The sequence below is a fragment of the Poecilia latipinna genome, unplaced genomic scaffold, assembly GCF_001443285.1.
Source record: "Poecilia latipinna isolate Pla-1442-1.1 unplaced genomic scaffold, P_latipinna-1.0 Scaffold307, whole genome shotgun sequence".
Lineage (NCBI taxonomy): Eukaryota > Metazoa > Chordata > Actinopteri > Cyprinodontiformes > Poeciliidae > Poecilia > Poecilia latipinna.
Window position 1 is genome coordinate 353,782 of NW_015112923.1, and position 13,960 is coordinate 367,741.

The window sequence follows — 13,960 nt, forward strand, 5'->3', positions numbered from 1 at the left end:
CCTGTTGGAAGGAGGGGGGCTTTGGTTATGTCAACAATTAACCATTGTAAGGGGGTTAAGGGTGGTCTATAATGAGACATGGAAAGTCTGATGTAGCTCTGACCTGGCATTTGGAAGTTATTGCACATTCATGTTTCATGGAGAAAAGTCAAAGTTTGACACGTAGCCACGCCCACATGCTTTGATGTACGAGAATTCTTTTGATAACTTTTCATCTACAATGTCTGAACAGTGTGCTGAGTTAGTTTGAAGTCTGTATCTCAAAAGCTCTAGGAGGAGTTCGATCAGATGCGAAGTGTATGAAAAACAGGAAATGGCGGGTTTTATCCAAAATGGCCGACTTCCTGTTGGGTTTGCACCATGGGTCCAAGAGACTTTTTTGTACATCCTGACAAGATACACATGTGTACCCAGTTTCATATTTCAAGGTTAAAACATGGCTTGGGGCTGATCATTTAAAAAATTCTAGGGGGCGCTGTAGAGAAATTAGGCCACGCCCATCAACGACTGTTATGTATTCCTGTTCGGGGATGGATAAGGATGCATCCTAGTGAGTTTGGTGCAGCTGGACTCAAAATTGTGGGATCTAGAGCCAATCGTATAGCAAATGCGTTGCTATACGATTGGCTCTATAGCAATTGCATAGCACTTCGCCACGCCGCCACGCCCACCTCCTCCATCAAAAACAAACGGGGTTGGAATCCACAACACACCAACATGTTTTCTGTCTGTGGACATAGTTTCATGTTGATTAGGTCAAAGGGGTCAGAAAGGGACCGTTCAGAGTAAAACATGACACTTCCTGTTATCAGGGGGTGTGGCCTAAGTGATGTCATCAATTGACCATTGGGTATTGTAGGGGACCCGACGATGATCAATCACTGAAAGTTTGGTGCCTCTCAGAGTTTTTGTGTAAGAGTTATGACAGTTTCGTGTTTCATGGCGAATAGGTTAACTTTGACCCCAGGAAACCCCCCTTTATCAGGCACGAAAACGCAAACCTTTGATAACTTTTAATCAGCCATGCCATATGAACGATCTGACCGAGTTTGAAGCCGATCGATCGAAATCCCTAGGACAAGTTCGATCAAATGCGAACCCTGTAAACGGCCAAAATCGGGTCAAAATTGGAACTTCAATCCAAAATGGCCGACATTCTGTGATACTTGCACTATGACATTAATTGTAAATTCTGAGTGTCTTGGGGAGCTCTACAAGTGTACCGAATTTCAAGTCTCTACGATGAAGTAAGGTAATAGGAAAGGGTCTTTTGAAAGTTGCTAGGTGGCGCCGTTGAGCTGTTTCCTATGCGATTTTTGCATTGACCTTAAAATACGTAAATTTTTCACAGTCTCAATGCGCCCGCCAAGTTTGGTAAGTTTTTGAATATGATAAAGCCTCCAAAAAGCCAATTTATTTTACGGAAGAATAATAATTTACAGTACAATTTCAATAGGCCTTCGCAGCGCTTAGCTGCTCGGGCCTAATAAAAGTAAAATGCAGATCCAAGTCATAGTGTAAAAACCTTACAGCATGTAAAACATAAACATATTCTTAAAAAGTATATAGAAGTAAGAAAGTCACACAAAAGGCACAAAATAACTCAGGACAGTTTTAAAACGAATCTATTCTCTAAACTAGATGAATTCAGTGAATCATGGCTGTGATCGTCTGCCAGGTTTGAAGAACAGCAGGAAGCGGTCTTGTTACTGCTCAGAGTAAAAAAGTATTAAACAACATCTGTTCATAAAGCACGAACAACTCTGAAGTTCTGTGACTCCCTGGTTGCAGGGATTATTTGCCACCCAACCATCTAAATCCCACTTTTAGTAATCTGTTGCGTTGCCATGTTGCTGCAGCCTGCAGTGAGCTGGTCACGCCCTCTCTGGACCGCAAGCCGACCAGCTTTGTGGCCGTCAGCTGCACCACACCGCCGCAGGCCTTCTGGACTAAGCATGCCCAAACCGAAATCATAGAGGTAACAGGAAACAGTTTGCGCTGACTTCCTGGGAGCTCTGTGAGACTTTTACCACCTCCTCATCTCTCTCTTGCCGTCACCGTCTCCCCTTTAGGGCACCAGTAATCCCATCTACCTGAGCAGCATAGCGTTCTTTCAGGACTCGCTCATCACCCAGCAGACGCAGGTCAAACTCTCCGTCTATGATGTGAAGGACCGATCACAGGGCACGGTAAATGTAGTGAAATGTAAATCCTTCATGGTCTACTTTTATCTGCATTAAATCCTTTAAATCCTCTGACTTTATGCTCTCCCACAACAGATGTACATGCTTGGGTCGTCCATGTTTTCTGTAAAGGAGCTGCTGCAGGACAAACACCACAGACTGCATTTGACTCTAAGGTGACAGAGATGAATATCACAATGTGGATGCAAAATGCCAAAGCTATGGTTGGATCTGATGTGATGTCATGGTGTGTGTGTGTGTGTCAGGTCAGCAGAGAATGAACGTGTGGGCAACATCACAGTCATCGCCTGGCAAATAGAGGAGAAGCATGAACAGAGAGCACCAGTCGCAAGATTACAGCGGGGGGATACGGTCAATGGAAGGGTGAAATAAGCTCATCGTTTTCCTCAAACTCTCCACAGTTTCTCTGTTTCTGATTTAAGCGATTGAAAGTGAAGCCGGTTAATCTAATTTTCTGTTTCAAGCAACGTTGCAGAACTTGTCTTTGAGAAAAATGCTATTTGTGTTGTTGTTTTGAGGTATAAAATACAGCTGAAAGCAGATATTTACACACGCCAAATAAAGACACAAACACATTTTTTTTTTCTCACTTGCTGAAGTTAAATCAGACCAAACTTTTCCTGTCTTAGCTTCGTTAGGATTACCAAAGTTATTTGTATATGTCAAATGCCAGAAAAGATTTTCTTTTTTTTTCTTTTTTTTTTTCTTTGAATTCCAAAGTTTGAATACATTTGGTCAGTATCAGGGATAATTATCTTTTAAAATGTATGACTTGGGTCAAAGCCAAAACAAGAAAAGCTTTGTCTGATTTACCTTCAGACCATGAGAAAGAAACCCTTTCCGTCTTTTCTGTTCAGCGTGTGTAAATGTCTGGTTTCAGGAAAATTACTGGGAAAACCACCGATTCACTTCCATTTTTGTGGAGTCGTGATCACCGTGTTTGATTTCACGATTAAGGAATGAATATGTATGTTAACATACAAAGGTCAGAGGATTTAGTTCAAGTGTCGTTGCTTTTGCTGTTTCAGATGGTTCTCCCAGTCGACGAAAGCCTGACCGGATCCACGGCTATTAAATCCAAGTCTTCGTCTTTATGTAAAGATCCGATGCTAAAGGCAGGTGAGTGCGTTTAAATGCGCTCTGCTCACGGGCCCATGCAAAATGTTATGGTAACTTTATGAGTTCTCCTATCTACTCCTGTGCGTTTCGAGTTTGTGGAGGCGTGATGTCACGGACGTATCGTTTCCCAACCACGGATGGAAACCACCTGCGCGTCCTGGAGCAGATGGCTGAAAGCGTCCTTTCCTTGCATATTCCTCGACAGTTCGTCAAACTGCTCCTGGAGGAGGACGCCGTGAGGTAGCTTTGAGGATCTACAGTCTGAACTTAAGAGAAACTCAGTCACTGCATTGCAGCCATCATGTGGTTAAATTGTATATAGTTGAAACCTAAAACCTTTGATTTTATTGTTTTGTGGATTTGTGGATTTGTCTTTTTGTTCCTTTGTTGTGCTGCAACTGCAAATGAATACACTCGCCGTGTGTTTGGTGTCTGACACAGCGGCGGTGGCGGCAAACACGGCTTTTTAAATATTCTTCGACTTCGCCGAATGTCTTGACCGTGACTGCGTGTGTGTTCGATTCGCAGGGTGTGTGAGCTGGAGGAGCTGGGCGAGCTCGCTCCGTGTCGGGAGAATCTCAGGAGGCAGATCATCACTCAGTACCAGACTATCATCCTCACATACCAGGAGACCATAAGTGACCTGCATGAATACAAAGGTAAGAAACAGAAGCTCACTTCTGCATCACAGGCACTGCACACTGAGATGAAATATTAAACTGGGGCTAGGTTGTAGACCGCAGATGATTTTCAATGTGAGATCCTGCATTTTACCTCCCAAAACTTCTATCTCTTTAAGAGCTAAAACTCCTGAAGGTCTCACTGGTCTCTCACTCCTCTATTACGACTTGTTTGCTGTCAGATGATTCTAATTAGAAAGTTTTATAAACAGGTTGACATCTCAGATCCTCTGTCTCCAAACACTGGTGGGTTTTTTCTTATAATTTTATTTAGTAATCAGGATATTGCGACTATCTGCACCTGTGGAGGTCAAGTGTTCAGAGGTCAGCAAATCAAAGTGACTGATTATTAGACTAATCATATTCTGTTATTTTGTACAGAATATTGAACAATTACAAGCTTTCCCAGAATAATCTGATGTAGAAAATCATTTCTGTCTCGAGCCCTTTGACAAAGAACCCACACAGAAATGTAAAAAATACATAGTTTTTTTTTAAGAGTGTTTGATATACTTTATATATGATCTTTTATGAAATGAGTAAAATATTGAAGTATTTAACTTTGTGAAGAAGATATGAATAATCCGTGTCCATCTTTTACTCCTGTTGTCTCCCAGGACCTTCGTTTAAGCCCAGCACCTTAAAAGCTGAGAGGAAGTTGGAATTCATTCCCACCAACCTGCACATCCAGCGGATGAGAGTTCAGGGAGAGACGGGTTACGGTGAGTCGCTGTGCGTCGTTCTCCTAAACAGGACTAATGGTAATATATTTGATTCAGTGCGGTCGCTTTACTGTCGGCGTTTGTTGCGTCTTTCCCATCAGATTGGACGTATGACGTCGTGACCATAGGGGCTCCTGCGGCGCATCATCAGGGCTTCAAAGGCTGCGGCCTCAGAAAACTGCTGCACAAGCTTGAAGAAGCCAGGAAACAGTGAGTGAAATCAAAACAAAGTCGCTCAGCAGCTCTGCTCTTTGCGCTCATTCATGAATGTTTTTCTGTGTGATTTTCTGTCCTTTATTCAATCAGCACTTATGAGGAAGAGAGGTAAGGGCTAGAGGAAAGGGTTATAAGAAGCCATCTACTAAGAGTTTTTGAATGTTTTCTCGATTTTGCCACACTGCTTCCTCCGCTTACTCTCTCTGTCCTCTTTTTTCCTGTTACGTGGACCAATCTGACACGCACCTGAAGCTCTTCTGGCTTCGGCTCGAAAGGAATGACCTACCAGCCTCAGGATGTCGTTAAAGCGAAGGAGCTGATTGCTCAGATCAACACTCTGAAGACGCAGGTGTGTTACTACACCGAACGTCTGTCCAGAGCCGCCAAGGAACGCTCATCCAACGCTCTGGAGAGAACTCTGGCCATCCTAACGGAGAAGGTAAGACATTGCTCAGAGAAGCTGGAAGGTTGTTGTTTTTATTATAGCAATCACAAATGCATTTAACTTGGATTTTATGTGATGGGGAAAGGAAAATGGTATATGATTGTTAAAAATCTTGCAAAATGTTCTGCTTGGGAAAAAAAAAAAAAAACTACCAGGTTATGGATGAAAACCTTGAATTTTTGAGAAGGTGGGCTGAACCAAAGCATTTTTTCCCCCCAACAATAATAATGTAGCTCGTTCTGCAATGAACTTAATTTCTCACCTGAAACAATTTCAGGCTGAATTTAAACATTATTGATACTGGAGGAAAAGCAGCTGACATCCAATTGACTGCCTGCCTGTAGCATCCAATCAGCCCAAACTCAGCGCATCACAGAAATGCAAGTTGAGGGGATTTCCCCAGCAGATACCATGCTGCATTCAGGTACAGCTAGGACAATATAGATATTTCTAAAATATCAAAACAACTCCAAAATGATTTAAGCATGTTGTCTTCTCAAATGTGGGTTCAGTCTGATTCAAAAGTTTACCAACATCAACACTGACCAGTTTTAAGTGGCTGTTTTGTTGTTTGTTCTGTCTATTCCGGCTTTCGATATGTTTGCTTATATCACTTTACTTCCTGAAAAAAAGCCCAAACAAAACTCCATGTAGCCAGTTTTATGATTTCCACTTTTTCTTTTTAACTTTTAGAACATAATAAAATCAATTTAATATCAGAAATGAAAAAAAATTTGATTCTTTGTGTACTACTGATCAAAGTAAAAACAAGAATTATACATTTTTATTAATTTTTCTTTTTTGAAATGTACCAAAAACATTCCAAACCGTGACTTAAAAACCGTGACATGCACCTCACCCTGATTATTTTTTACCTAACTAAACACACAAGCAGTGCTGCAGAGTAGTTGCTTAGATCAACAAAAGCATATAAAGCATTTGCACAAAGTTTAGACCTGATCATTATTTGTAGGTCAGAGCAAAGAATAGACAAAATTTTCATCTTAAGATCTGCAAAGCTGACTGAGACTTTACTCAAAATACCTGCATCAGAAGTTGGTTCTACAAACTATTGAACAAGAGGAGCTAAGTGCCATGCTCAAGGATTTTTATTTAGAAATCCTGTCTTTTCTCTTTAGCTTCATTCATAATTGATTTCAAAGTTCAAATTCACATGAAATATTTCTTTGTAGCAACTTTCTTTTGGCAGAGCTTCAGTATCTCTTCCCCTCCTATTGCAGACCCGTCAGTTGGTGACAGTGTGCGACTCCAAGCTGCTATCGTCAGCCATCGTTGCCCTTGCCGCCGCCCGCCCTCAGTTTTCGCAGCAAAGCACCCCGTCCCCTTCCTCCTCTTCCCTCTCACCTTCTTCTCGCTCTCCATCCCGTTCCCCCTCTCGCCACCCCACCTCACCTTCCCGCCCAGCCACTTCTCCGTCGAGACACGTAGCTCCTCCAGAGGCCAGCGAAGGGAGCAAAAGCAAGCGAGCCTCGACGCATTCGGACTATCATGAGGAAGAGTGGGTGAGTGGAGAAAAACCTCCCTGCTTTTTAGGATTTCCCTGTTTGGCTTGGTTTTCACCCAGGATGTGCGTTTATGTGCAGGAGAAGGTTTGGTTAAATGTCGATAAAAGCCTGGAGTGTGTGATCCAGACGGTGGACCGGCTGCTGCAGAGAGACAAACTCCAGAGCGACAGCAGCTCTGAGGACGTCTTTCTGCTCGCCAACAAAGTGCCGAGTAGCACTAAGAAAGGTAAGTCAGAGAATCTGCCCTGTGTCCTGATTCAGGGAAAAGTTTTGCTTCAGGGAAAAGCCTTCAGAAATAAACAGTTATTTAGCTCCACATCCTTCACCAGCAACTCTTTTATTTTTTGTAGAAAGCAGTCCAGAAGTTGAAAAGAAGTCTCCAGGTGAGTTTTTTTGTTTCATTTGTTTGTTTGTTTTTTTGACAGGTTTATATTCTGCATTATATTTTGACTGCAAAAAACACAAAATCTTGCCAAGTATTTTTGGCCGAGTTTCTAGTACTCTAGAAATAAGACAAAACTAACTTACAAGTAGCTTTTAGGCAAGAAATTGGAGCTTGTTTTGAGTCAACAATTCCTTAATATTGAGGAAAAAGTAAAAGCAGATTATTTCACTTGTGACATGGGAAAATTGTCTTGTTGCAAGTGCCAATAGAACAAGCACTTTTACATCATATTACCCCCTCTCAAGCATGAATTGTGATTCTCTGTCAGGATTTTTTTTCCAAAGTGTTTGTAATTTTTTAAGGCATAAAAAGGTGCAAAATACTTTTGTAATTTTTTTTTTCTAGATGATCAGTTGTAATTTTCTTCAAAAAGAAAGTTGTTGCTTGAAGTCAGAATATTTTTTTTTTACCTACAAGAGTCCTGTACAGTAGAAGAAGGGACTGGATATTCCTGAGTTTTCGTCTGTCGGCCATATTGGATTTAACCAAAATTTTCTTGCACTTGCAGCTGATGGCCAGTAGTTGATGGTGTATTTTATGATGCATTAGTGTCCACTTCAGTGGTCTGTGTGCATTTCTAACATAAAAATCCACAAGAAACACAAGGAAATGGTCTTCAGATAGCTGTCCACTGTAGTGATCACTATGCAAGAAAGGGTTAAGGGATTAGTGAGTTGAGACATCTCATATTTCCTGCTGAAAGGTTATATGTAAATTAGTTTTCTCTTATTTCTAGTGTACTAAGATATTTGCACTATAAGCTACTAGACCAAAATTACTTGGGAAGATTTTGTGTTTCTGCAGTGTTTAAATGGAGTTCTCATAGCAACACAGGGTTCTTTTCCCCGGTTCGCATCTTTCAGGCGAATGGAACGAAGTGCTGTATCCCCTCCTCACCACCCTGACAGAATGTGTGTCTCTGATGAGCGACAAAGCAAAGAAAGCCTTGGTGTTTCTGCTGATGCAGGACAGCGCCCCCACCATCGCCATGAGCCTCACTATGCAGTATCGTCGCGACGTTGTTTTCTGCCAGACGGTCTGTCAGCTCCTGCAGCCAAAGTCCCACACACACTCACGTACAACGGCAACCTGACTTACGGATGTACTGATGTGAGATGTTTGTTTGCAGCTGACGGCGCTGATCTGCGGCTTCGCTCTCAAGCTGAGGAACTGTCTCTGCAACTCGGGCTTCCTGCGGCAGCTGCACACCATCGGCTTGCTGGTTCAGTATGAGAGTCTGCTCAGCACCTACGGTAGCTGCACACAAAACACGTCAAAACACACGAGTCGCTCTGGTGATGTCATGACTGGCTGCTGTAAGTGTCCTGTGCAACTTCCTGTTTCTCAAAGGGGAGGAGTTGGCCATGCTGGAGGACATGAGTGTTGGCGTGATGGACCTGAGGAATGTCACCTTTAAGGTTACCCAGGCAACCTCTGGTTTCAGCCCCGACATGCTGCCAGTGATCACGGGGAACAGGACTGGGTTTAACGTCAGGGTTCCCGTGCCTGGCGTGATGTTCGACACGTTGCCAAGAGAGATCCAGAACGGGATGCTGCTTCGGGTGCAGCCCATCCTGTTCAACGTGGGCATCAACGAGCAGCAGACGCTGGCTGAGAAGTGAGTCACCGACACGGATAAATACATTTTATAGGTTTGTTATTGAGAATCCTGAAAAAACTCTAACACTGATGAAGTGTTAGAGCCAAAAGATTGCCAGCGTTTCGCAACCCAACATGTTTCATGTCATTATCTTGGTCTCTGGCACCCTGGATGAAGAAAAAGTTTGTTATCTCAAAGAGTGTCTGCTAAAAATCTACAAAAATATAAAGCTATTTGTCCCTTTCCTTCTCTCAGTAATTAATCTTATTGTTATGCCACTCTGGTAACTTTTACATTTGGTGCGTTCACTAATCATGAAAAAGATCAGATTTTTCAGCCGGTTTGTGCTGACTTCTCTGCGCCTCTAAACAAAGGAGTTGTTCAGATGTTATGACTCGGTCAATGAAAGGACGGAGAGAAAAGTTACACATCTAGGTTTTTCTGTTGCTTTCAAAAAAAAGTTCCTGAAAATCTGAAAGCAGTATTTAAAACTTTAAATGTTTATTGTAAAGGAAGTTAAAAAAAAACAATATAGCACAGAATGAGAACCTATAGAAAAGTAGAATAATTTATAATTTCTATCTGTGCAGATTTGGAGACACGTCGCTCCAAGACGTCATCAATATGGAGAACATGACTCGCCTCAGTTCATATTATGACCAGTTCAAAGAAGTCCTTCCAGAAGACTGTGAGTAAAACACAGTATTTTATATATATTTTTTATTTTTGTCAGTAGATTTCTTATTCCTCTTACATCTCTGCAGGTCTCCCTCGGACCCGCAGCGCCACCACTCTGCCCGACATCCTCAAGCTGCTGAGTCAGAATGTGAACGCCAAGAAAAGCAAGAACGTAGAAATCCTGTGGCAGGCAGCCGAGGTGGACTTCTTCTTCTTCTCCTTCTTTTTTCCCTCTAAATGTTGCCACAAAATGATTAACTAAACCGATAAAACGTTTCGAATCACATCTGCTTCTTTGCACCCTAAAGGCATGTCGTCGCCTGAACGGCGTCCGCTTCACCAGCTGTAAAAGCGCCAAGGACCGCACAGCCATGTCCCTGACCCTGGAGCAATGTCAGATCCTGCAGCAGGAGCACGCCATGGCGCCGCAGGTCTTCTACCAGGCCTTGGATTGCATGCGCAGGTCGGTCGGCCCCGCCTCCTCTCGCTTGCTTATATCTTGGTTATCATTTGCCAAATAGCTTAAAATGATTTCTGTGTCTCGGCAGTGAGGGCTGCAGGAGGGAGAACACCATGAAGAATGTGGGATGTCGAAAATATGCCTTTAACTCTCTTCAGCTCAAGGCCTTCCCCAAACAGTACCGCCCCCCAGAAGGGACATACGGGAAAGTTGAGACCTAAGTGGACTCATATTTGATGGAACCAAAAAAAAAAAAAAAAAAACTGATATTAAAGACTGAAAAAATTATACATATATATGTTTAAAAAAAAACAACAATATCAAACAAAAACTGACACAGCAGCCCCTGGTTTTGTGTTTAGTCCGTGTTAGGATAATCAGTGTCCAAGTGCCGGTTCTGTTAGATTTGTTTCAAAATGTTTCCTCCCCCCATCTTAGCTTTGCTACTAGAATCACAATTCACAGCTAATGTGAGGCTTTCTGTGTCACATTGTAGGCCGTGTCATCACGGCTGCACCGGCTGTAGCATCTGGAGGTTTGCAGCCATGCTGGATCAATAATATTCTAATTTATGTCTGAAAAATAACATAAAATGTGTTCATATGAGAGACAAACTACAGTCCAGGAAAAAACTACGAACCACTTCACGGATTGCTTCTGTTTTTATTATTATTATTATTATTATTAATATTATTATTATTATTATTATTATTATTATTATTATTATTATTATTATTATTATTGTGTCTAATTTAAATATTTCAGAAAAATATTCCCAAATAACATGGCTTTGTCTGGGGGAAAAAGTAATCACCCCATTGTTAAATTATGAATTAACTGGGTTTGAAGACATTAAAACTGTTTTTGCTTCACTTGGCAAACCCAGACCGGATTCCTGCCTGACCTGTAGAATAAAGAAAAACCTATTGGACAACACAAAGTTGGCTTAAATATCTCAAAAGTAACAGAGTATAAAGAAAACCGAGAGCAGATGAGAATTAGACTAACTTCCATCTATCACCATGGAAATGGTTACAATATAATTTCTGATGTTTTGGGACACTAGTAAGCCATAATGTGAGTTATTATCAACAGAGAAAATATGCAACAACGGAGAACCACCATGCATTGGCACCCCCACCAGACGAAGGGTTTTGAGTGGTCTAGTCCAAGTCCAGACTTAAATCAGACTGCCGTGTGACCTCAAACAAGTCCTTAAATGTGGCAGAACTACAACAGTTCTGCCAAAAAGATCAGGCCAATTTTTTTTCCCCCAAAGAAATGTAAAGCTTCATTAGCACTTAATGGAAATGTTATAGAGGTTATTACGCTTATTAGGTTTACGGGGGATTTTCATAAAAATTGACATTTTTTTCCCTTAATTGATTAGTAATATAAAATATTTTTTTTAAACTGTAGTTTTTAATTTGTCTGATATTAAAGTCTGTTTGATAACCTGCAACAATTAATATTGATAGTAGTAAAAACAATAAATCTGTTAGGGGTAAACACTTTTGCACTGTATGGCACCTGTTTGTCCTTGTCAACACTGTTATTATTGGATGTCATCTGATATAACAACACACAAACTTTGTGTTTTTTTTTTTACTTTCAACATGCATTAACAAAAGCCTTATTATATCGGTTATTTAACTTTGTCGCAGAGCCTGCTGACTTGATTCTCCATAAGTAAAAACCTCTGTTACTGAACACAGCTGAGTTGTTTTAGAGAGGAATTCCAAAACTGCATAAAGTTAATAGAGACATTTTTTAAAATAAGTTCAATTAAGTTTGATGCATCTTTAGAAGCTTCAAAAATGAACTCAAGGCAAACGCTTGGACATCCTGAAGGGTCATCCTAATTTCTATGCAAGAAAACAAGTCGTAATATTTGCTTAAACTGTGTAAACTTTTCATCATTTGCCTTCTGCTCTACTATTTGAAAGTGTTTTCTACATTTAGACATGCCTTAGGTTTTAAAGTCGCAGTACGAAAACCTTCTCTCAGCTCTATTTAGCTGTTGAATTGTGGATTTAGAGTTGTGCTTTGTTGGAGCCGTCTTGTTTTCATCTTTATGTTGAAGCTACAACACTTCCTGTATTAGTGAATAACGGCCCAGCCAATCACACGGCAGCAATTGAATTAATTTGAACATCTAGATGTGGTCAAAATAACTTGCTGAGCATCAGAATGGTTCCAGTCCAGAAGGCATTTCTGTACCGGAAACTGGAAAATTGCGAAGCTGCTTGAGGCCTTTTGTAGCTTTCATTTCTTTTTGTATGAGAGGGGAAAAATAAAAATTATAAAGAGTTGACGTATTTGTTAAGATTCGTAATTGGAATCACCTCCCATCCAAACAGTATGGGAGGTATATATCGGTTTAATGCTATCGATCAGTACTTAAAATACGTGTTTTATCCAGAAGGCCCAGTCTAATTTAACTAAGGCAATTCTTCCATTGATCCCAATCACATTTAGATATCTTCATCTATTGTTTGGCTCTTTAACTTTGTGCTTTTGGAGTTTGTCTTCTACTTGGTCACAGCTGGCAAGAGTTTGACTGGTGGTGCACTTACTGTATATTATGTATTAAATACAAACTACAGTGTAGATCCACTTCTTAATACTTAATAAATCTTACTACATATTCCTAACTTTTTTGAAGGAAACATTATCTAGGACCAGTATTCACAGAGTACGGGTGCAGAAAAGATGGAAATTAGAAAATAAACATTCTGTTTTTGATCATTTTGTGCTATTTGCTCACAGTCAACAGAAATTCAAAGTCACACCAGCAAAACTTGACTAGTAGACTGGATTCATAGCAGCTGTGTGAAGTAAAACTTTACCAAACACTGAGTCAGATCAGATGAGACGCTGTCATTCAGAGATGCTGACATGTTCCACTGCGTTGTTAGTTTATATTAAGGCAGCAGTGCAGATGATCTGCTTCGGTATCAGCTCAGAAACCTTCCACTGGTCCTTGGCTGTGGAAGGCCAAGGACCAGTGGAATGAAAGCAGGATGAAAGCTGTTGAAGGATTTATTGGCTTTATGTTTGCGCTCATTTCTCTAACACAACTTTTCATCACTTCTGACAATAAGCACACAAATATTCTGGGGGCCTTTCATACATCTACCTTCACGAAACTGTTACATTTACAAATTACAGCGTCTCAATTATAAGTTAACGAATGCTAAGCTTTTGGATTCTACTTGCATGGAGATTAAGTATGCTGCAGCACATTCAGCTTAAATGTGCTACAGTTGTTTTGCCTTTTAGATTTCCCATAAACCTGGAAACACTATTAGCCTGAGTTACAACAAACACCAGTAACAGTTTCATTTATCAGCTCTGGCCTTCAGTATATTGTATGTTTTCTCTGAGTAATGGATTGTATTTTCAGCTATTTCTTCTCCTTTAAGAGTATGTTCACCTATTACTGACCAAAATATGACCTTATTTTAATAGTACATGCCCACAACAATGGCAGAGTGCTCTACCTACTGGAAATAGGTTAAAACTGAATAATGAATAAAGGACTCTTGAAACCAGCTGAGTGTCTGTGTCTCAAATTAAGTCCTTTGCCAAAAAAAAAAAAACTACTGGGTTTCTTGTGTTTCCATTGCTGTAGAACAAAATTAAAAGTGTAAAGTGTTGGTGTGTAATGACTGAGTCAGTAAGTCAAGAAAAATGTATTTGTTAAATTATTATTAAATGCTCTGAAATAAATTAGGATTCAATTCCACAGACGACAAGGAAATGTAGTCTAGATGATATTTGAACATACAAATTATTGTATTCCCAGCCTGGGGTCTACCTGCACATATGTGGGTTCTCTCTGGGTACTCTGGCTTCCTCCCAC

The 13,960-nt window shown here is 40.8% G+C and overlaps 1 protein-coding gene and 1 long non-coding RNA gene across 4 annotated transcripts in view; both read left to right on the top strand.

Annotated features, from left to right (window-relative positions):
- inpp4aa (inositol polyphosphate-4-phosphatase type I Aa) overlaps positions 1 to 13,649 on the top strand; it is a 28,900-nt gene extending 15,251 nt beyond the window's left edge. The window contains exons 4-24 of one of the 3 annotated variants that reach the window (XM_015034633.1): positions 1,860 to 1,978; positions 2,073 to 2,189; positions 2,280 to 2,359; positions 2,450 to 2,567; positions 3,233 to 3,323; positions 3,416 to 3,563; positions 3,852 to 3,982; positions 4,621 to 4,725; positions 4,827 to 4,935; positions 5,032 to 5,049; positions 5,194 to 5,380; positions 6,628 to 6,909; positions 6,991 to 7,138; positions 7,263 to 7,295; positions 8,221 to 8,393; positions 8,487 to 8,610; positions 8,708 to 8,975; positions 9,548 to 9,645; positions 9,722 to 9,834; positions 9,944 to 10,098; positions 10,184 to 10,316. In XM_015034633.1, coding sequence (XP_014890119.1) covers positions 1,860 to 1,978; positions 2,073 to 2,189; positions 2,280 to 2,359; positions 2,450 to 2,567; positions 3,233 to 3,323; positions 3,416 to 3,563; positions 3,852 to 3,982; positions 4,621 to 4,725; positions 4,827 to 4,935; positions 5,032 to 5,049; positions 5,194 to 5,380; positions 6,628 to 6,909; positions 6,991 to 7,138; positions 7,263 to 7,295; positions 8,221 to 8,393; positions 8,487 to 8,610; positions 8,708 to 8,975; positions 9,548 to 9,645; positions 9,722 to 9,834; positions 9,944 to 10,098; positions 10,184 to 10,316 — 2,750 coding nt within the window. Of the gene's footprint in view, positions 1 to 1,859; positions 1,979 to 2,072; positions 2,190 to 2,279; positions 2,360 to 2,449; positions 2,568 to 3,232; positions 3,324 to 3,415; positions 3,564 to 3,851; positions 3,983 to 4,620; positions 4,726 to 4,826; positions 4,936 to 5,031; positions 5,050 to 5,193; positions 5,381 to 6,627; positions 6,910 to 6,990; positions 7,139 to 7,262; positions 7,296 to 8,220; positions 8,394 to 8,486; positions 8,611 to 8,707; positions 8,976 to 9,547; positions 9,646 to 9,721; positions 9,835 to 9,943; positions 10,099 to 10,183 lie in introns of all 3 variants that reach the window. The other 2 variants (XM_015034632.1, XM_015034634.1) reach the window with 2 other exon arrangements.
- On the top strand, positions 76 to 1,429 carry LOC106948787 (uncharacterized). The gene is made up of 2 exons (XR_001425250.1): positions 76 to 719; positions 763 to 1,429. It is a non-coding gene; the product is annotated as an uncharacterized LOC106948787 (long non-coding RNA).
- Positions 13,650 to 13,960: the final 311 nt, after the last annotated feature.